Here is a 22992-nt window from a genome sequence, read left to right on the forward strand (position 1 = left end):
CTTCCTCCTGGGTCCACGTCTACTCACCGAGCTCTGGCCCCTTCCATAGCCACATTCAGTCCTGCTGTCTCCTCCTGTGTACCGGTGGAGAACCCAAATATTTGGGGGTTGAACTTCTTCAGAATGTCTTATAAGAGGGAGAAAGCAGATAGCACAGATGAGTGGGAGATGGGCGTGCAGTGCTGGGGAACAGGTGGGGGGCAGGACGGTTTGGGATCTTTTCGGGGCTAGCTGACAGGGGAAAACCCTGGCCTCTGGGAAGGGTTGCTGTGGCCAATTGATGGGGCTTGTGTTGCTACTTACTGGGCAGTGTGGTGTGGGTCTCCAAGACCCCATCCCCTCCGGCGCTGGGGAAGAGAAACACATTTGTTCAAATCCCCTAACCCGTTGCTCCACATCCTTATGTTTCTGAGTCAGAACCAGAGAGTCTGGCCCTGATACAGGATTTCCATCTCCCTTAGGATGAACAGGAGCACGGGAGCCTCTCCTAGTATCTCAGCACTGAGCCATGGCACCTGGCCTCATCACTGGGGGGCTGACAGGGAGACACCACCCATGCCCCTTTGGGGCAGTGTCATCAATAGAAAAGAAGTGGAGAAGTCCTCACCTCCAGGAGAGCCCCCGCCAGGACATGAGCAGATCACTGGAGTTGCTTGGGCGAGCTCCCACCGCCACCTGTGAAAGGCGAAGAGAAAGGAGGCTGCAGACCTGGGCTGGGCCCAGGTGCAGGCTGAGGGCACCGGGAAAGCCCCTGTGCCCCCGCATAGCTGCCAGGACATGGGTGTATCTTTTCTGAAAATGGTACCAGCTTTTCTCCAGGACCCTGCCTCTCTGAGTTGTCCTGACTCCCCAATCCTCTGTATACAACCAGCCACCAGGTGTTAGAAGAATCAGGACCCTTCCTTCACAACCTCTCCAGCTCCCATCTCTTTCTCTTTGTTCCCTTTGCCACATTCATCTTCTTGCCATGGACAACACTCTGACCTCCTGCCTGACCCCGCCGTCCCCAGCTCCGGTTCCCTCCTCACCGGGCTGCCCATCTGTGCTTCTGAGGGCACCACCTCTCTGTACTTCCCCTTGACTCTGACCTTTCAGTGGGCTTCCCTTACCCACACACAGGGTCAAGGCCAAACCCCTTTACCAACTTCCTCAGTTTGCCATTATCCGGTTTCCACCTTCCTTCCTTTGTTCACCTACTCCTTTCCTGTCCACACAAACCTCCAGGTCTAAGCAAATTGACGCAAGGTTTGAGGACCCTGGACCAGCCTGTCCCATTACCACCCACTCCATCACTTCCAGGAGTGCTGAGCTCTCTCCTGCCCAGCCTGAGATGTCTAATTCATTCTCTAAGACCTTTGTCCATTTCCACATACTCTATAAAGCTTTCTTTAAATGCTCTATCTTAAAAAATAACTTCTTTGAAACTTACAAAAATAATACATGTTCACAATAACTGGTGAAATGATACAATAATCTTGCCCCAATGCCACCTAAGCTACATATATGCACCACCTAATCAATGGTGACCCACATATACATACCACCTAAGCAAATCGATGGTAAAGAGCCTGATGTATATATATATATATATATATGGCTTTCTCCATGTTCATACCAAAATTAAAATGCATTCACATACCCACGGGGAAATTGTTTGCTTTTACAGAAACAAATACCTGAGTTTAAAAGTCCTGTATGCTACCCATATGATTATGTAGCTCCTTCTGTGTAAGTTTCTTGTTTTCCCAGTTGAACAAATTTCTTGAGGGTTACGACTGTGTCTCATACTCTGCCCCTGCCCCCCCGCCCCCAAATTGCTAGCAGTGTCTTGCATGCAGCCGTAGCTAAGTCGTTGGCTAACAGGATCCACTTAGTGAAACTGTGCTATCTTTATGCAGGAGTTGGGCTCCCTCTGCCCCAAAGAACACATCTTTAAGTGGGGTGAGGGGCGCTGGGCTGTGTGTGGGTAAGACCCACCGCTCTGTGAGTCAGGTAGATGGAGGTGAGTTTCCTGACATAGGCAGGCAGACTTGGATGAGTACCAGAGCACACAGATACAATGCTTGGGGACAGTGGGAGGGCGGGGGGAAGGGTGTTCTACATTGCCTGGTGATGTCTTGTGGCTGCCCGGCCGTGGTTCGGTGCTGACCAGGTAGGCTCTCCTTAAGTGTCAGCTAAATGCAGAGCCAGCTCAGAGGAAGACTGATTCTGCACAGGGCTTGGCTGGTGCCCACGCCTGGTGCAAGTCGGTACTCACAGTCACAGAGTCACCCAGGGCGGCCACCACTTTGATGTCTGCTGGTCGGAGCTCATGGACTGGGATAGACAGGTGAAAAGATGGATGGTCAGGGGGAGGACTCTCTTTTAAAGCATGAACTTGACCAGAAGTCTGAGATTCCACTATAGTCCTACAGGTTCCCATTACACTTATTTCCAGCCTAGGGCGTTAGCAACTTCACCTCTTACTTCCATTTAAACCAACCAAGGCACTGAAGGTAATGGCCTTGAAGGCTGTTGTCCATCCAGAGAGGATCTCAATTCACGCTGGAGTAAAGTCCCAGCTGTGGGGGTCATGAGCATAGGTAGAGAAGTCCCCAATCCCTGCCTCTCCCCACCTCACTGGGCAGGGGGGCCTGAGGGATGCCATTGGGACCAAGTGGCCATGAGAATGTGATTTTTGGAGAGGCCTGGGGGCCCAGCAGGGATTGCAGGCCAGCTTCCCGTGGGTTGCACTGCACAGGAATCAGCAAGGCATGCTCAAGACTCCAAGGTACAATTGTAGGGTCTCCCACTAACTGCACTTCTAGTGAGGCCCTTAATTGAAGTGGGAATGACGTTTTCACTCACCCGAGGTGGGAACACTGCTGGAAGGATTCCATTCCATACACAGGAAGTCACTGCCCCAGTTCTAAAGCGACAGGAAAAAAGACACAACGCCCAACACTCATTGTGCAGGGAGGTTAGCATCAGCCCAGGAACTAGCTAAGTCATTATTCACAGGGGCGAGAACTCTGTCACTGTAGGGGCTCATGCGAGGGTAAGACCTGCTGGTTGTAGATGGACTGCGAGGGACATTAAGAGAGGAAATGGGTGTCCACTTCTCCCTGTGCACACAACACACCATGGTGGGCACACACATGCATACCCACACAGTCTTTCTCATCTCCACTATCTACACGCTTAAACGGAGCTGGCAGTCCTACCAAAGCAGGGGAGAGACCGTGCAGTCACGCTGCAGGTGGTCTCCTAGGGGAACACAAGCTTGGATGCCTAATCAGAGATTACAGATGGGTTTGGTATTTTGTTGTTTAACATTAAGCTAATGGACATTAATTACAAGGCTGGGGCTCAAATAATAATTAGTTTGAATATTTTTAGGGAAGGAACATGTAATTTTTACAATTGCAAAGTTCCTGGTTTCTGCATATTTTTTCTGTACATGTGTATATCTTTTTGGATATTTAACTTCATAGCCAACCAATTCCTTATGCGTGCAAACATTAATGCCTGTAACCTGGATACCTTTAGTCAAATTTCTTTGAATCGAAAATACAGAACACCTTTTCCAGGTGCTGGAGGGAGGGATGGGGTGAGAAGCAGAAGGCACAGAAATGACCGGTACCAGCAAGCTGGGGGAGCAATGGAATCTCCTCTCCAGAGTCCCAAACACCTGCATGTCCCCAGGAGGGACTGAGAGACAAGCCCAGTGCTGAATGCACTGCAGAACTTCACAAACAGGCGCTGACCGGTGGGCTGATTCTCTGCAAAGGCTTCGGAAGCTCATCTCTTCTGCTTTAGTCAGACGATGATGAAGACAAGCCTTGTGAAACACTCCTCTCAGGAGGGAGCCAAAATGAAACTTCTTTTAAATAGTATTTACTTAATTTGATGTAATTTATTTCTTCTAAGGAATTGCTCAATTCATCACACTGATGGATTCCTTCTTCTGTGTGGCTGTTCTACTGAAGTCAAGAATGTGTTTGTGTGTCAATGACAGATATCCGGGAAAATGCAATTAAAGGAAAAAGTTCTATAGCTGTGAGTACTTTAGAACTACCTCCGCTCGCTGGTGAGCCAGAGCCAAGCAGGTGCTGTGCGGAAGAATAGCCACAGGTGGTAACGTGTGCATGCTCGTCCGTCACGAGGGAGAACGGCACACGGCAGCGTGCCCGAATACCCTGGGGGTCCTGTTCAATGCACATTCTGATTTGGTAGGACTGGGGTGGTACCCAGGACTCTGTGTGTCTAACAAGTTCCCAGGTAATGTTGATATTGCCTGTTTGTGGCTAACACAGCAAGGTATTAAACACACACACACACACACACATACACACACACACACACACACACACACACATACACACATTCTAGGCCTGGTTTCTAACTCTCCTAGCAGCAGGAGCAAAGACACAAGACTGTAAGATCCAAGAGGGCAGGCCCAGGCCCACTTAGCTCACCTTATATACCCAACACTCAGCATAGTGCCTGTTTCATTCAAGCACCCAATATATAAATGTTAAATAATTACATGCCTGATTGACAAGATGCAGCTGACATTTCAATTATAATGAGTTTTGGCTGATAGTTAGCCTGGGACAAGCCTCCGGTGGGTTAATGTGAGCCTGAAAGAATCTAGAGAGACTGGATGGCTGGCATTACCCCAGCCATGAAGCTGGGACCCCAGAACTTAGTCCCTAACAGTTCTTCAATAATTTCCTATAGGTTAGTCTCAATGTGTCAGCTAGCTTAGAAAAGGCCCTTCCTCAATCCCTCCTGCTGTTCCCCAATCCATTTTCCACACTAGTCAGGGAGATCTTTTTAAAGGTGAACATGTCGCCCTCTCCTAGAACCTCCAATGGCTTCCTACATCTCTCCACCTAAAGTCCAGCCTTCCTACTTAGGGATTCAGATTTTGGATGATCTGGCCCCTGAAAACTCCTCTGATCTCATCACCCCCAGTCTCCACCTAATTCACATGCCCACAGCCACCCCAAACTTCTTCCTCTTCCTCGAACACACCCAACTCAGCCCCACTTAAGAGCCGTTGTGTTTCCTGGTCCTGCCCGGGACTCTGGCTCTCCAGATAGCTGGTGTCTTTTCATCATCCATGTCCCAGCGCAAATCTTCCCTCCTCAGAGACGCCTGGTCTGCCCAGCTCATCAGAACTCACCACCCCTCCGGTGCCCCATCATGCTTTCTCACATCGCTTTTCTCTGAGGAGTCACCACTACCTGAAATGCTTGTGTTTAGTTATTTATTGAATAGCCCCATGAGGGATAGGACCCATCTGTCTATGACAGTGCCTGGCACACAGTAGATGCTCAGTATGGAAATGATCTCTAACTCCCCAAGGGGAGGGTCATGTCTGATACTTCCCTGAATTCCCTCCAGCCTCTAACACAAGATCGGACCTACCATAGATGCTCCACTGACACTGGTGGCTGAGCCCCTGTCCTGGTGGCCGGTGGACCTGATCTGGACCAGGCCCATCCTGCAAGGTCTGGTGTGGTCCAGGGACCTCCAGGCCACCTTTGGGGTAATAGTCCTTAAAGCCCTGAATCCTTTGGGGTCCCTTAGAGCCAGGACAACTGACTTGAAGCAAGCCAGCCTTGGGGACCCACCTGGATAAGCATCAGCTTTCCAGTGGGCCCAGCCCCTGGAGTTAAGATACTTTCCACTCGGCTTCCACCTTTCAGCAAGTCAATGACACATCATACCTACTGCCGCCCCTTCATCCCTTCTTGAAAGGCTGAGTTGCCTAATTAGAAATGATGTTTGTACAAAGGTAAAAAACAAACAAAAAAGCAATTCATGGGCCCTTCCTCTTGTTAGTTGCTGATGTCAGGAAAGCACTTGAGAACATGTTAGGACAGTTCCGGAACTTTGTGGCTAGGGAATTTTTTTTTATATTCCAGTTTCCAGTTTGTAAGAAGGTTACGTTTCCATTAAGCAAACGCTCTGAAACCTGCATCACACCCCGAGTCACTGGCTGGTGGAAATGGTTTGTCCCCGAGAGAGGCAGACGTGAGTCAGGAGTTACCTCAATGGCTGGCTTGGTGGGGTAGGTGTAGTTACTGTTCCGGAGGGTTCTCAGGAAAGGCTCGTTCTGAGAGAGAAAAGAAACCACAGAGGGAGGTTATCTATTGAAGGCTGTTTAGGAAAGATAAGAACTAATAATCCTGTCCTCTGCACTTATTTCACATGACTTTTCTGCACTCAAATAGAAAGAACTGCATAAATATAATTTTGTTCATTCCCCAGAGGGTTTCACATATCAGCTTTGGCAAGGGATACACAATGCAAGGCCTAAAAAGGGTCCATGTCTGCTTTATTCAGGGTTCGACGCTTCCATTTTGCCTTAGCAACTGAACATCACCCTAATCATTGCAAGGAACTGTTTTCTTTCCTTTGGATTTTCTCTGGCAAGAGATTCATATTACAGTATTATGATTATCAGCTTAGGTTTAATATCTTCTTTCCTCCTCTCTTGAACTATGTGTCTCACCCCCTTCAGGCTGGCTTCATGTATTTTGGTCATGCTTTCCTGATGAACATCCTCTTCATGCCCTACTCACCTATCCAGTTCACAAGGGGTTCTCACACAAGCCCAGTCAAGAATCCAAGTCTATTTAGTTGCAGGTGACGGGTCAATCAAGGGGGACGAACAGAGGCAGAGGAGAAATGGGAAAAGCAAGGGAATAAGAACATGTAAAAATGATGGTGAAGCAAGAACGCATTTAAAAGACTGAGGCCAGGAAACACCAAAAGGCCCAGGGTTGTCATCTCTTTCACAAGGTGTGACGAGAGTGGGGTAGATGGGCCATGGCCTGAAATTTGGGAATAACATGGGAATAGGAAGAAAGAACCAGAATGTTGGAAAAGAGGTTACTGGAGATCAGTTCCAGGGGTTGAAAGCTCACCGCTCATGGGGCTGAGCCCATCCAGGAGAGGTTTCGATTTGTTCTGCTTTATTTTGGCCTGAATGGTGCAACAGAGGAGGAGCAGAGAGAGGAGATAGATAGAACCTGAGTGCTCTCTTCAGTCCTGGCCCTGCCCCTTCCTCTCGGCGTATGCCTGATCCCATTCACACCATCATGTTCCTGCCTGGCCTCTGGTCCGAGTTTGCAGCCCCTGCGACCCTCCATTTTGCAGAGGAGGAGTCACTGAGGTCCAGAGTGCAGAAGTGACCTGTTCCAGGTAGACAGCAAGCATGTAGCGAGTGAGAATAGGGCCTGGCCTGACTTGACAGGCCTTCTGGACCAGAAATGGCCTGGTTCCATTCCTCGCACTGGTGTCAGGCCCTGGGTGGTCAGAGAGGAGGAGGAAGAGAGCGACTCAGCAGTCACCTGGGAGGACCAACTCTACATGCACAAAACTCCCAGCCCTCAGCCCTCTGAATACTATGTATGTCTCTCCTTCCTTCTGAGTCTGTTCGTAGCTGACACATGGGCCAGAGGAGTACTCAGGGCCAAGGGCACTGTGAGCAAAAGGGTAGGGCAAAAGAGACCTTACAACGGCATGTCGCCACGGCTAACTAGGCTCATCTCCAGCTAATATCATTTAGCATCTCCTGAGCATTCACCATCACAAGAGGGCAACCTGGGAGTATTCTCTACGTAACTGATCCATATTTGTTGAGCCCCCATGTGTTCAGAGCACTGTTCTGAGTGCTGGGATGAGGGGAGGATACAAAGAGGCTTTACAACCCCGCCAGGCAGAGAGTGTGAGAAGCTAGGAGGCAGCCGTGAAGCATCGAAGGAAGTTATGGCCATAAGTACAATGACTGATGAGGAATGGCCGTACGATCTGGGAATGCATGGTCCTCAAAGACAAGACTTAGTGAGGGATGCGTTGCTAATTAATATTCTCCCTCCACTTCAGGGGAGCCCTGACTGGGCCTAGGGTCCGGGGCCTGGAGCTAGTCCCAGAGTGGCCAGCTTGGGAAAAGCAAGAGCACAGAGAGGCACTCTGACTTTACGGAAGTGCTGAAAGTCAAACTGGAGAGTCTACCTGGTCACATGATCCCAGGGTTGGGGGAGAGGCGAGAGAAGAGAGATTGAGTCAAAGGGGTCAGAGGTCAGGGAGACGCGAATTCGGTGGGGAGGGAGGCCAGAATAATAATAAAAGAACAGGTCCAGGTCAGCAACAGACAGGTGGCCTGGGCTGCTCAGGGCTCGTTTTGTTGACCAGAGGTAGGTGATGTGCGCATGAGTCACAGTAGTTTACAGGCCTGTCGGTGAGCAGGTTACGTGGAGGAGGGACTCCATCATTTAGTATGACTGGCTCTCTTAGGCTCCGATGGGAACACCCATGAGTAGAAGGTGAAGCCCATTAAACACAGGTCCAGGAAGTCTGGGCAAAGACAGCATGGCCTGCCTGGGGGTGGGGCAGAACTAAGACAGCCTCCTGATGTGAGTCAGCAGCATGAGTCAGAGGCTTTGGGAGAAGGTCATGTTCATCTTGGCTGTGACACTAGGTTTCAAGTTCCACCGTGAAGGAGTGGTGGTTCTTTTTCTCTGTTCTGTGCTGCTCAGACCAAACCAGAGAGTACAGGCAGGTCTGGGCACCACCTGAAGAGCAGCCATGTTCCAAGGAGACATACCTGCTGCATGAGGCAGGGTTTGGAAGACTTGTCTGCGATAAATGGCTGAGGGAACTGAGGGGAGGGTGGTGGAGATGGCAGGAGGGAGGAGGACACAACAGGCCACGCCATTCCAAATGCTGGCTAATCTCACAGCCTGCTGACGGGCAGCCCCTTAGCAGTGTAAAGGGCACTGCCTTCAGAGTGTAGGAATTTAAGCGGAGGCTATGGTAATACCTTGGGAGGGATGTGGTGGAATAACTTTTATCCTAGGAGAATGACGTCAACAGAACTCCCAGGCCCTCCCCGCGGAGATCCTATGGTTATAGAATTCTCTGTTGTTTTAGGATGGGAAGGTAGGACCTGATAACCTTTAGTGTACAAAGTGTGAAGGATCTGAATGGGGTGGTGGCGGTGGGACTGGGAGTCAGGGGCGGGCCAGAGGGACACTGGGAAGGATCCTAGGTGGCAGGGCTCCTGCCTGAGCTTCCACACCTGCAGAGAGGTGGAAACCACAGTAACACTAATAGAAATAGGAACGTCCTAAGGACTGTAGAGTTTGGGAAGATAGATATTTAGTTCCTATTCTGACCCTCCATACTTAAAAATTATTTTTCGAATGTAAGTTTGTTGAGTTTGAGGTGATAGTGAGGTCAGGGCAGGATGAAGAGACTTAGAAGTCCAAAGCATTCCAAAGATAACAGTGTCCCCATATGTAATTCGAGACTGAAACACTGCTAAACAACATGTATAATTGAATCCAACAAACCTCTGCTTTTTCCCAAATCAAAGCCTGGATGTAATATCACTTGAAATTACTTTGGTTTCTCTCTTTCTCTGCCTCTCTGTCTCTCCCTCTTTGCATCTCTCTTTTGTTCCCCTTCTTTATTGATACCTTGACCGTTCCTGTAAGCTGCCGTCTGGGTAACCTTACACCATGTAGGGGAAAACAGCTCTTAAGGGTCAGAAACACAGAACTGGAGTCTGGGAAAGAAAAGGAGTAAAGACACAGACTGGGGAGTCTTCTACAAAGAACTTAACAGCAACTCCTGGAAATGGACAAGTCCCAGAGTGAGGGGCTGGGCAGAGAGAAGAGAGAATAGGGCTAAGACAGGACGGTTGGACGACGTCCACATTTTCCGGGCTGGAAGTGGGAAGGTGGGTCACCAAGAGAGACAAGAAGGGGAAGCAACAGAAAAACAGAACAATGAGGTGCTTTTGCGTCCAGGAAACTCATGGAGGAGGGAGTTAACGTTGTCAAATGCTCAGAGAGGGCAAGATGAATAAGAGCTTTAGAAGGACGGTGCTGGTCTTTCACCTGCTTTCTTCAAAGCCTGCGGGGCTACCACCAGCTGCCCTGGGTTAGGAAAGAAGTGGGCGAAGAGGGGATGAAGGCAGGAAGGGGACAACAGTCATCGTCCACAGAATGCTTATTCTACAGTTGGCTGTAAAGTCATTTGTTCAACCTGGAAGTCCGCCAGAAATCTGTGGACCATGGTTAAGAGCCTGACCTGGCCGGGCAGACTGCACTTGAAGTTGACTGGGGCCAGGGAGGAGCAGGGAGGAGGCTGAGAAAGCTCCCAAATGCTCGCATGGACTCGGCCCCCTCCTCCCCCACGGTCCTGCCTGTTGCCTCTATGTTTAGACCCAGTCAGCACTAAAATACTGTCAGCTCACACAGAGATGCTGGTGGACTTTTATAGCGCTCAGAGTCACACAGGCGGGAGCAGATGGGGCCTGAGGAACACAGAACGCTACATGGCCCGGTGCAGTGAAATTGGGCCTGCCAACAGATGGAGCCTTTGGGAATGGGCTCTGGGGTTGCCTGGCAACCGCTTCTTCCAGGCTGGCCTTCCATGGTTCCAGGAGGCTGGATTTGCTCTCCTCTGCTCCCCACTGGCTCTGTCCAGGAGGAGGAGCAGAGCTCACCGGGACTTGAGTGTTGGTGGTGTGGCACCCCATTGGGGCTTCTTGCCTGGTCTGGGCAGAGAGCAGCACAGGTCACCTGGAAGCCCATGGCGACAGGCTCTCCCTGACCTAGTGCCTAGGCTCTAACCTGGTACTTAATACATGTTTGTGGGGAGGAAGAGCAATGACAGCTCCCTGGGATGGGCTGTTACTACTTTTACTACTTAATGGAAAGTTAAATGGGCAGATTGGAGAAGGTCTTCATGGCTGATGTTCAGTATGGCCACACGGGTTGTAAAAATATCAAAAGACTTACCTCCAGTATGGTTTACAGCATCTGCTCTGAGTCCCCAAATGCCCCCACTACAGAGGTGGCCTGGTTCCTCCCCTAGGACCCCTGGACATGCTTAGGATTTAGCAATCCAACCATCTACACTTGGCACAGCAGAGCCCTCTAGGCCTGTGCCCCAGCCTTCCGGCCAGCATCAGACCTTTCGAGTGGAGGCATGCATGGTGCCCTGGTCACTCCCTCGTTGGACCAACCATGCACCAGACCCCGCACCTGAGGCCTCTGCTGCCGCTGCCCTCACTTCCACAGCCCCTCTTCCCCACCGCTCTGCTTCTCCGGAGGCTGATGGCACACAGGCTGAGCCTGGGCCGTACACTGGGGTGGGGAAGGTAGCAGACAGGGTGTGTGGGGCCCGGAAGGGCTGCCACCTTCTCTGGAGCCCTGGCAGGCACTTGGGGGAGCTGCGGGGCCATTTCCTGCTCAGCCTGGAGGGTAGGAAATTATTGCTGCTGAGGCCTCTCAGGCCTCGGCCTTATTTGGTTAAAAAGGCATAAGACAGGGCCTAGAAGAGGGAGCTAAAGGCAGGGGGAACATGAACCTGCCCCCACCCAGGCCTGAAATCAAGTTGAACAACTGCTCCTTAAAAGGAGCTGAGTTCTCACCAAGGCCACGCTGGCTTGCCCCTCCCCCACACAGCTCCCGGCTGTCCTTTCTGACCCTATCCCTGCTGGAAACTCCCAGTTCAAGCTCTACCACCACTAACCACAACCTCAGACCTGCAGGCTTCTTGCTAGGCCTCTACCTGTGGTCTGACTCTCCCACCTGACACACGTCCCATGCTAAAACCAGCCTTCCCATCATCCTTCTGACTTCCTGAATCCCCTGCTCAGGGGTCCACCTTTCTCACCCTGAACATCACCCTCTGCCTGGACCCAGGCCTCCTCTCCCGCCTGCTTGTCCCCTCCCTGTTCTCATCGACTTCCTTCCATCCTCCAAAGTCCATCTGCTTCCAGATGCGGGACAAGATGGGCAAGGCGGAAGCTGTGGGGGAGGCTGCAGGGGGCAGGGTGAGGTCAGAGCTCTGGCTTCCTGGGGAGGAGAAAAGCAGGTCCTCCCTTATTACCTGAGTGGGGCAGGAGAGGGGTACATCTGCTGTCAGGTTCAGGGTATCTGTTTTCCTTCCGAGTGGTTCAAGCTGATTGGGGAAGAACAGAGACGCAGGTGTAGTCATTAGTTTCCACGGGAGAGAACATCCCCAGGCAGCATCCTGCCGTGGGAAAGCTCCAATCACAATTTCAGGGGCCTTGGCCTCCACTCCTGGCTCTGCCAGCTGCAAGTTTTGGGATATTGGGCGAGTCTCTTAGCTTCTCCAGGACTCAGCTTCCAAGTAAACTCATAACACAGCAGGGCTCTGGAGAAGCTTCAATGAAGTAGCATGGGTTAAGCCGCCTAGCACAGAGGCCAGCACATAGGAAATGCTGACTATGTGAGGGGTCTGCCTGGCATTCATGTAAAGAGCCCCTTAGCAGAGCTCAGAGCACAGGGGAGAGGGTGTGATTAACCCTGGGATCTTAGGAGCTGGGCATGGTGATGTCACCATGACATTATTGGCCCTGTCTGTCTGGGGCACTGCGAGGTCATCAATTCTATAGACATCTACAGATGCACCAGCCACCACTCATCTGCACCTTGCTGGCAAAAGGAGGCCAAGAACACTCCATTCTATGGGGGGCCGGTGCTTTGCTGTAGGCTACAACCCCCGAGGCACCCCACATAATTTACCATATTGACCCAAAGGGCTCTGGAGAGGTGGGAGTGGAATTTCTGACTTGGGTGGATGCAGTCTGGGGCGAAGAAAGACATATCTGGGCGCCCATCCTGGAGGAGAGAAATAGACTTCCTCAAGATCCTGTGGGTGCAGAGGCTTGTGAGGGAGCCACAGTCACGGGCCGGAGCCCTGGGATGGACCGCTGGACACCCTCCTCCCCTGGGGGTGCTCTGAGCCATCGGACTTCTATGGGGCCTGCTCACCTCATGGGGGAGATCAGAGCAATCCCACAGATCAAAGCCTTGGGTGACCCCAAACCCCCATTCTCCTTTCTGGCCTCAGTATTTCCCTTATTTAATTTTTTTTTTAAGTGCCATATTTGTTTTTAGGCACACTGGTGTGAGGCCCTAGCCCATGCCATGGTTGACCAGCTGGGAAAAGCTATTTCCCAGCCACTGGTCAGATGGTCCTGGTGGTCTTGGAGGGGAGAATGGGGCCAAGCCTCAGGGCAGGCCTGGGCAAAGCCAATACAGGGTAGTGTGCCATCTCCTCTTCCTTGAGGCACTCAGGGGTGCTCGAAGCTCCCTCCAGTTAGGCCAGGCCCTTAGGATGGAGACCCAGCTAGACAGACCCAAGTCCCCACCCTGGCCCACTCACAGAGCTCTTCCACTCAGAGTGGGAGTGCCAGGCGCAGAGCACAGCCGGGGGTGCAAACTGAACACCACAAGCCCTCCTTTATAACTACGGTGAATCTTCTGGAGCTAGACACATTCGAATCTTGCCTCTCTGCCCCATATTTCCTATGTGACTTCAGGAAAGCTGTTGACACTCTGAGCTGGCACTATGTGGGGATGATAAAACTCACCTCAAAATGTGGTTGTAAAGATTTTGCATCTGGCAAGCACAGTACCTGGCACAGAGTAGATGCTCAACATGGCAGAGGTGGCTTTCGCACCTCCGGTTGCCCTGGGAATGCAGCTCCGAAGTTCAAGGAGGCTGCACACACCAGACCGGCACCGGGAGGCCGCCTGTGTCTTTCCCATTCTATCCGCACCCTGAGGGAAGCACGGGGCCCTTCTGCCCTGAATCCCCTTTTCTCTCCAGAAGCCCCGCCGGAGAGGGCAGGGACATACCTCCAGGACGGGGAGAAGGATGTTGCGGAAGAAGGGCTGCAGCACCACAGAAAAGTCCTCTCGCGTGTCATAGCGGCCGGACTCCACCAGCTCACGCAGGCTGCTCTGGGGACACACCCATGGGTGCCTTCAGCACAGGCCCTAGGTGGCCCAAGAGCCTGGGGGTGGGTGGTGGGCACAAGGGTGGGGTAGTGGGCAGAGTCCCCATCTCCCTGGGAAATGGGGGGGGGGTGCTGACTCAGCTCTTCCCTTGAGCAGGCAAACACACTTGATCGCAAAGCTCTTTCCAGGTTGGGTCACCTTTTGTTTTGCTTTTATGTGAACTACAAGCTGGGAAGGGCCAGGCGGGAAGTCCCACAGGGAATAAAAACCTGGGAAGAGTCTCCGGAGAGCCCCCAGGCCTGCCTGTTGAGGACGTGAGGGGCAGGAGCGGTGGGGGCAGCTGGGCCCCCAGGGTGCAAGGAATGGAAAGGGGGTCCCATAGGGCATCCAAGGCTATACCCTCCCCAGGCCAAGCACTGAGGTTAAGTCACCATGGGCAGCTGGGCCACGGGGGCTTTGCCACCTGGATTCCTTTGGAATGACTCCAACCAACCGGTTGCCTGAGACACGTCAGCTGGTGGGGCAGAGGAAGGGGCCTAGATGGTGAAGCCCCCCTTGCACCCTGAATGGCTCTTCCCTCCCCTCTGTGCCTCCCCTAGGGGGCTCTGGGCTGGTGTGCTCATTGAGAGGGGGGAGAGCACACCGAATGGAGCCCTTCTTGGTCTCACCTGGTAGGCACTGGCGATGACCTCCAACCTGGCCAGCTCTTGGGAGCTCTCCCGAGGGGTCAGAACACAGTTACAGAAAATGCTGCACAAAGAGAAGGAGGCAGGAGGACCGGAGCCAAAGCTCAGGCTGGGGCCAGGTTCTGCCGCACAGAGCAGCTCACGTGAGCCTGGGCTTAGGACCACACGTGTCGTGAGGCTCTGATGCACGTGCTCAGGGGCAGGTTTCAGGCCTGACACAGGATGGGATAAATTCCCAGGGGTGCATGGATGAGTGCCTTCTCCTATTAACAGAGTACAAGTGCTGGGCTGCAGGTGCTGGGCCTGAAGCAAAGCATGCTGAGCAAACAGATTTAGGCAAGGAAAACGCAATGTTTAGTTTTTTAAAATGAAATAAAAATGCATCCTCCGGTATTGGAGCTGGTATCTGGGGGACTCCAGTGCTCATGTCCGCAGACACCTCCTTAGATGACACTAGTGCCCCACTCTGTCTTTGATTTTGTTATGAATTATTTCATACCCATGAAATATACTTGATGTTAAAAGAGACATTATCTCTAAAGCTCTCAGGACAGTGTCTGGTTCACAGTAAGCTCTGTGAAAGTATTTGTTCAATAGAAGTACATACGGTACAAAGAGTAATAAAACACACACCCATGCATGTACCCTCTCACCCAGCTTAAGGAACAAAATCCTCCCGACTTGAAGTTCCCTCCCTAATTCACTTCTGCTAAAGGTGACTAGATTGTGTGGGTCATTTCCTCACCTCTGACCGTCCCATGCTGTCTCTTCATAGGCTGGGTGACACTATCTCTCAAGCACTAGCCTTTGCCCCAGCCCTGGCCTGTCCCTCTGGGTTGCCCTGTAACACAGAGGTTCCTGCCAACACCCTGAAGTTGGATAAGGGACGGGCCATGGCTCCAGCCTCCCAGAGAGCGGTGGCCCCAGTACACGAACCCCTTTACAGACGTGGGCACATGGACAGACCAAGTCACAAAGACCCCGAGGAGTTACCACAGCTGCACAAGCCAGACCAGGGGGTGGGGGCAGTCGGCACGGCTTACCTGGCCTGCTGCACTGGGCACTTGTCTGGGTTCCCCAGGAACACCTGCCGCATGGCGCGGGGGCTCATGAAGTCCACGAGGTTGACCAGGGCTCTGGGCACCTGAGGGCAAGAACACAGCTGAGAGAGGGGCTCCAGGGACACCTCCCTCCAGCTCCCTTAGGGCCCTGAGAAGCAGAAACAGCCTCTAGGGTCCCTGCAGGTCGTGTGCCCCCGTGGGCTCCTCCCAGAGCAGGACATCATGGCAGACCCAAGTCTGAGTGCCGGGAGTTCAGCTCTGTTCAGCCATCAGTTAGCGGACCCAAATCTGCCAGCTTTAAATTTAGTGGCAGAGACACCCCCTTTGGTAGGACATCAGCCCTTGACCATTTCTCTCTAGCCCCACCAGGACTAACTCTGCTGAGCAGGCCCAGGGACTCAGCCACCCCGAGAACCACCTGGTGGCCAGAGTGCAGGAGTGGCTTGCCTATGCCGGGGGTGGGAGAGAGCTTGTTGCTGGGTACGGGTTCAGAAAAAGGCTTGCTGTAGATACACCGTGTGGCCCAGAGTACAGTGTCCAGCCTGGGAGCTGCCCAGCTGCCACCACCAGGGAATGTCCCAGGTAGTGGCGTGGGGACTATTAGTGCATACATTGCTTTCCCTTCTTCAAGCTTGAGGTCCTTCTGGGGTGATTCCAAATGCAATGAGGCTGCCCTGTGGGTGGGCTCCAACCTCTAGAAAGGGAAGGAGCCTTCACCTTCTTTCCCCCTCCTCCCTTCCCCTCACCGTGCTTGAGCTGCTACCACCTACCTCTCTATGCAGGATGTCCAAGGCATTGCGGAGATGGGCAAAAAAGTTGGCTGCAGAATAGAGATTCTGGGAAGAGACAGGAGGGAGAAGAGGGACTGGTTAAGAGGAGGGGGCCGGGGGCAGTTGCAGGTACCCTCTGGTTCCAGCCCCCAGGACTTGTTCTCCCTCTAGTCTCCAGCTGTCCCTTGCTCATCATATCAAAATCTGAGATGAGCTGCTCACCATTCACTGTTATAAAAGGTGGGCCAGTCAGAAGACCGGCACTTTCAGCCAGAACTTTAGTTCAGGAGCAGAAAGTAGAAAGACCTCCTTCTACCTGCTTGAGGCTTACAGTTCCTTTTCTTTCTGAATTCTCAGGAATTATAAGAGAGGGAGGTAGTAACCCCATAGATCTGCCACCTGCCACCTTACCCTACTGAGACATCAAGGCAGAGTCAGAAACCTGAGGGTCATGGGGGTAAGAAGCGTGTGCACACACACGGGTGTGTGTGTGCATGCACACACGGGTGTAGTTGTATAATTCTAGGGTTGATTCTGGGGACTGTTTTCAAAGAGGCTCTCCAAGGCCTCCGGGTCATGATCAGGAGCCATGGACAGGCCTGCCCCGCCCCCATTACCGAATCTGAGCAGTAGTCACACAAATCGCTGCCTCCGATCTGCACCGTGATGACCTTCCAGTCCTCATGGAAATTTACTCTCTGCACAGAGGGAGGAGATGCTTGATGGTTTCCAACAAACAACCAAGCAAATAAAAAACACCACAGCCCTAGGAAACCCATTGAACCCTCGGAGACGTCCTTGCCCACTTGAAATAACAGAATCAGAATCTCAGAGCTGAAAGAATTTTAGAGGTTTATTTATAGACCACAGACTCTTAGCACCAGGAGGGACTTTCAAGGTCATTGTGATCAGCAACAAATGCCTCTGCACTAACACAATCTCCTCCAGAAGGTTTCCACCAAGGGCTGTTCTACCGCCACTGGAATGCCTCTAGTAACAGGGGGCCCACTGTTTTCATGACAGACCAATCCATTCGGGGATTTTTGTGGGTTAGAAAATTAGTGTTTGAAAGTAACCGTAAATCCAACTCACCTGGTCATCTTTCATCCTCTGCACCAGAGTCTGGACTTGGCTTGCAAGTTCCCTGAGAAGAGAGGCAATCAGTCCTGTTCAGGAGAATGCCTGGATTTTCCCCCCTAAAGGGTCTGAACTGGAGGTTTCCATGGCATTAACCTGACTGCGTGAGCTGGCAGAGCCTGGAAGCTCAGGAACAAGGAGTCACTTGCCTGTTCTGGAGCATTCCTACAACAAATAACCCTCTGCCACACCAGCTGTGTGTCTGTCCTAAAGCTGCAGTCAAAGGCACAGCCAGTTGTTTGTTACTCATCATCTCCTCCATAGAACTGCATGTACAAAGTGTCTTTTAGGGTTCCATCTTTGCAGCACTGGTTTAGCCCCTGAACTTAGATCTATGAAAGTTTTAGCACACTTCCTCTTTTTCCCTTGGCTGCCAGGACGCTGAGACTTTGGTGCTCAGTTACAATAACTATAAAAATGCTCAGATGGACAGAGTTGCTTCCTCTCTTTCCCCCCAGTGGCTGTGATTTTTCTCTTAAGTGTATATTAATCATGTCATTTAAAAAAAAATAAACTTATCTAAATGCTTCTTTTAGAAAGAGATGGAGAATAAATATACACTGTACACGTGCCTGGGTTTCTTTCTTTTTTTTTTTTTAAATAATAATTTATTTATTTGTTTATTTTATTTTTAGAGCGAGGGGAAAGGAGAAAGAGAGGGAGAGAAACATCACTGTGTGGTTGCTTCTCACTTGCGGTCCCAACTGGAGACCTGACGTGCAACCTAGTCATGTGCCCTGACTGGGAATCGAACCAGCGACACTTGGCTCACAGGCCAATGCTCAATCCACTGAGCCACAGCAGCCAGGTGAGTTTCTAATTCATGGAAGGGCTAGATTTCAGGCATCCTGAGCACCCCACTAGTCCAGGGCCCTGTTACAGATCTGGGTGGGATGCGTCCACAGCACAGTGATCTCCTGGGACCCGATGGTGGGTCCATCTCTCCCCAGCTATTTCTATTACCCTGCTGAGTGAATAGGTCTGGAGACCATGCCCATCAACCAGAAGGGTGTGGGCCTGAGCCAAAAGATGACAGTATGACAGAGGCTCAGATGACTGGGCCAAAACAAGGGACCCAGGCTGCTGGGACCTCTAGAAGCAGGATGAGGGGCCTCTGGGGGGTGGGGTCATCCTGGGAGGCTAAGAACTTCTACTTCACTGCCTCTGGTTTCTCAACTGAGCTTCCCGTTAGCTCTCCAGCAGGTTAGTGACAGGACATGACTTGTTGCCCCAGCGGCCTCTATGAAAGGAGGTTCTGGCTTGCCTGTCCATTTGTTTGACACACTGATCTTTTGGTAAAGGTGCCATCTGTAAGGCTTTGGAGAGAATGAATCTGGCTAGCACCATCATGCTATGGTAAATTTTAAAAATTGGATAACGCTGGTCAGTTAGTTGAATGATTAGAGCATGCTGTTCATGAATGTAAGGTCAGGAGTTCAACCTTTAGGGTCACAGTCCTGTCCAAGTTCCAGCCTCTCTAGCTTAGTGACAGGGGCGGTCAGGGAAGGGAGTGGCCTAGAGCCTCTCCAATCATTGCTGCAAATGGGAGAATGTCCCCTTTGCACATGGACAGCAGTTTTGCAACCTTAAAGAGGAGTGCCTCTCACGGGCCCCCCTCCCCACACGCCGTACTCAGCCTTTGCTCCAGGAACGGCCTGGTTGAGGAACGAATTTCTGTCACTGGCGTTACCCGTGCCCAGCGCGTAGCCTGTGAGATAGCGGTTAAACTTCCGCAGGATATCTGGAAGAGGAAGGGGTGAACAGGACACAGAGAGCTTAGGACGGAAGGCCAGGGGTCTTGTCTGGTCTCGTGTCCCTGCAGCAGGCTGCATTACCATTCTCATGCAGCCTGGGGAGAGGCAGCGGAGTGCGTGCCCCCCAAGGAGCTGGGGCCTCTCTGAGTTGAAGTGACTTGATGAAAAGGTGGGCCAAGGCAGTGAGGGTCTCAGCTCTACCCTACCGCCCCCTTTCACAGTTCACAGAGAATTGTGCAGAGAATCGTCACTATCCCATTTGGTTGTCTGCCCACGTTTAAGAAAACCTGAAGCTCAGGATGTTTGGTGACTTGCTCTAGGTCACCTGGCAAGCACATAGAAGGGCCAGGGTGTGACCCCAGGTCTCTGTGTTCCAAATACAGTGTTTATTCCACCCCCTCAGCTGCCTGTCCACAAGCCTCTCCTCTCATTTCAACAGTAATCAGAAGCGAGATGCTGTTTCCTCCTTTCTTAGCTGAGAGGTGCTCTCAGGCCTAAAGCCCCAGTGGTTACTTACTGGGTAAGGTTGTCACAGTCTCCAGGGAGCCGTCTCCTCCTGAACTGTAGGGAGTAAGCCATGAGACTGAATCAGTACATAAGCTTTTTTTAGCGCCCACACCATCAGCACCTGTAAGATGTGCCAAGCCCCTCTCTTTGTGTTTGAGAGATTCTGAGAAAATCTGAATTCCCCAATGGGTTGGTTTCCCCCAGATACAGGATTTGAAGGCAAAAGAGAACTGTTTCTTTTCTCCACCAAGTCAGGAGGGAGAGAGATTAGCCAGAGGATACTATGGGCCCAGCCAGGAACTGAACCCCACATTAGTTACCTCATGTCTCCCCACATGCTAAGACGCCACTGTTTCCACCTTGCAGAGTAGGAAGCTGAGGTGCACAGGGGTTCCCTAACCTTCTAAAGGTGACTACAAAACCGTAAGGGTAACAAAAAACCAGCTTGAGCTGGGAACTTTTAGAAAACGGATATGTTCTTCTTGTCTAATGGGGAGGCAAATCCCACTGGAAGGTTCAGGGAATGGCCTCTCGCTGCCTTCCAATGCCCAATTGCATTTTACTTAATCTAATAGAGTGTTATGGCCCTCAATCTAACACTAAGACACACTGAAATTTTCCTTTCCTTTCATGCATTTAAATCGAATACATGTGGGAAGCAAGAAGAGAAGTATTTCTATTTTAACAAAGTCTGATGTTCAGATGTACTATATTTACTGTTATTTTCCTTCTGCACCTCTCTCTTCAATTCCAGCATATCATTCTAGGCCAATAGGTTATGAGAACACAGTGTTAGCATCCAGCCCACCAGGAGAGGCTTCCAAAGGACAGGTCATGAATCAAAGTCATGGGTGTTCTCCATTCAAGGAATGCTTGAAATGAAGTTGACTATTTCACCCCAGTGTGGTCAAGGGCTTAAGCTAAACACTCAACAGCTCCTGGTGGTGGAGAGAGAAACCAGGTAAGCCCCACCCTTCTAACCTTCCCCAGGTATCCCTCTCCTCCCTCCCCCCTCAAGTGTCTAAACATAACATGGCCAGTGGTTGGGCATTTGTTTGTGCTTCCCATTCTTTTCCAACTCTGCATAAAATTGCTGCTTTAGCTCCTTTTGATCCTTCTTTCTTTGGACTAAAAGCACTTAGACTACTTCACACTTGAAAGGAAATTATAAATCATACACCTTCTCTAATCACTGTGTTCTAATTCTGCTTCCTTTCTCCTTCAACAACATGGATGGACCTGGAGACTATTATGCTAAGTGAAATAAGCCAGTCAGAGAAAGACAAGTACCAGATGATCTCACTCATCTGTGAATCTAATGAACAAAATAAACTGATGAACAAAACAGAAACAAAGGCATGGACCCATGGAACAGACTGCCAGCTGTCAGAGGGGAGGCGGGTTGGGTGGGGGGGGGGACTAGGAGAACGAAGGGGAAGGGATTAAACAAGCAAACACACACATATAAATATATATTTATATGTATATAAAAAACACATAGACACAGACAACAGTGTGGTGACAATCAGAGGGAAAGGGAGGTGGGGGCTGGTGGAGGTGGGCAAAGCAGGAATAAATGGGGAAGGAGGCTTTGCTTTGGATGGCGGATGCACGATGCAGTGTGCACAGATGGCGTTTTGTTGAGTTGCACACCTGAAACCTGGATGGTGCTGTGAATCAATGTCATCCATTAAATTTAATTAAAAACTTTAAAAAACCATGTAAACACACACATGTCAAGTATTTCCTAGGGTAATTTCTTGCCTAAATGTAACTGTTCTAAAAGGAGCACTGTAACTGAGCTACACCGATAGGCTGTGGAAATCTCTCTCTGAGCCCATTTTCAAGTGAACAGTTCCAGGAGAAAAGAGAGAATTACACAAACAAATATAGAACAAAAAGTTAAGCCCTCGTTTTGATCAGAGCTATGTGAAACATGAAAGAAAACAGATCCACATGAAACAGCTAGTCTACAGGAGGCCTGCCGATTCATGTAATTTGTATTAATTACAGCCTGAGCTCCGCGGCTGGGCTTGGTCCTCCTGTCATCACCACAGTGCAGAGAAATAGAGTAGATGCTTCAGAACATTTGTTCAAGGAGTTTCAGTAACGTGAGATTGAACTCCTAATTAACAAGACAAAGAAATGCATTTTTTGGTAAGTCCATTTTATTTTGGTCCTTTGAATGGTGCCAAACAAGACAATTTATTTCAACAGAAGAAAAGGCAATGCTCTAAAGACTGTTAACTCTATGGTTCTCACAGGTCAAGGGGCCTTGGAAATATTCTCAGCAAAGCCTCCACCTGCATGGCCTGCTCACAGCCCCCCACCTCCCATCCAGCATCCTGAGGCCTATTCTCTCCACTTGGTTTTTGTGTGTGGTTTTTTTTCTTTTTGGAAGGAAGAAGCTCAAATCACATTTTAAATTTATTTAGGATTATTTATTGTTGAGTATTTCTAACCTAGAAGCTTTAATGACTTCAGAAAGTTGCTTTCCTCGGATTGGTCTAGTACAGCGATTTTTCAGCTTTTTTCATCTCAGGGCACACATAAACTAATTACTAACATTCTTTAGCATACCAAAAAACACATTATCCTTTTTGCTGATTTGACAAAAAAAAAAGGGGTGCGTGTGTGTGTGTATAATATTGATTCATTCACACCAAATGGCTATTGTTGTGTTGGTTATTGTCATTTTTTTATTTGACAATCTAAGGGGAAAGAGGTCAGTTCCCCTGACTAAATAAGCAGGTGCTGCATGTTTTAAAAATTCTTGTGGTACACTGGTTGAAAATTGCTGCTCTAGTGTGTTCCCAGGGGATGCTAATAGGTATATGAACAAAGAAAGCATTCTGAGATTAAGGGAAACACCAGATTAAACAGATACAATTAAAAGAAAAATTTTTTTTTCATTGCAGGTATTCTCGGAGCCTTTAAAATGCTAACGTGCACGTGTGTTCCCCAGAGGAAAGATATATATAGCAGGTAGTGTTTCCCAAAAAATACAAAGAAATTTGCCCTCTTCAGGAATATAGCTGGGGCTAGTGTTCCATGGAACCAACTTTGGGAAACATGAGTCTATATAACCTACCATGTGTCAAGCTGTCTTTCAGGCTCTGACCTAGAGCTTCCGGTTTTGACACATGGGGATCTTGGGACAGGTATTTGAAACATTTAGAATAAACAAAGGATTTAAAGGGATAGCAGCCACTGAAAATATGAGGCTGAATATATGAGCCATTGGATACAGAAGACCGAAACATTAGGCCTTACGGGAACTCGCCTGTAGGAAGGAA

The 22992-nt window shown here is 50.4% G+C and overlaps 1 protein-coding gene across 1 annotated transcript in view; it reads right to left on the minus strand.

Annotated features, from left to right (window-relative positions):
• The window catches only part of PLB1 (phospholipase B1), a 137578-nt gene that overhangs the window by 19448 nt on the left and 95138 nt on the right, over window positions 1–22992 (minus strand). The window contains exons 35-50 of the mRNA XM_090280991.1: window positions 19707–19750; window positions 19068–19176; window positions 17391–17442; window positions 16916–16996; window positions 16299–16364; window positions 15511–15611; window positions 14450–14531; window positions 13680–13784; window positions 12561–12656; window positions 11902–11973; window positions 6041–6106; window positions 2848–2908; window positions 2258–2316; window positions 608–675; window positions 304–347; window positions 28–127 (exon numbers count right to left, since the gene is read on the minus strand). Coding sequence (XP_090137117.1) covers window positions 28–127; window positions 304–347; window positions 608–675; window positions 2258–2316; window positions 2848–2908; window positions 6041–6106; window positions 11902–11973; window positions 12561–12656; window positions 13680–13784; window positions 14450–14531; window positions 15511–15611; window positions 16299–16364; window positions 16916–16996; window positions 17391–17442; window positions 19068–19176; window positions 19707–19750 — 1206 coding nt within the window. The remainder of the gene's footprint in view (window positions 1–27; window positions 128–303; window positions 348–607; window positions 676–2257; window positions 2317–2847; window positions 2909–6040; window positions 6107–11901; window positions 11974–12560; window positions 12657–13679; window positions 13785–14449; window positions 14532–15510; window positions 15612–16298; window positions 16365–16915; window positions 16997–17390; window positions 17443–19067; window positions 19177–19706; window positions 19751–22992) is intronic.

Source organism: Furipterus horrens, unplaced genomic scaffold, assembly GCF_987537825.1.
Source record: "Furipterus horrens unplaced genomic scaffold, mFurHor1.1.pri manual_scaffold_6, whole genome shotgun sequence".
NCBI lineage: Eukaryota > Metazoa > Chordata > Mammalia > Chiroptera > Furipteridae > Furipterus > Furipterus horrens.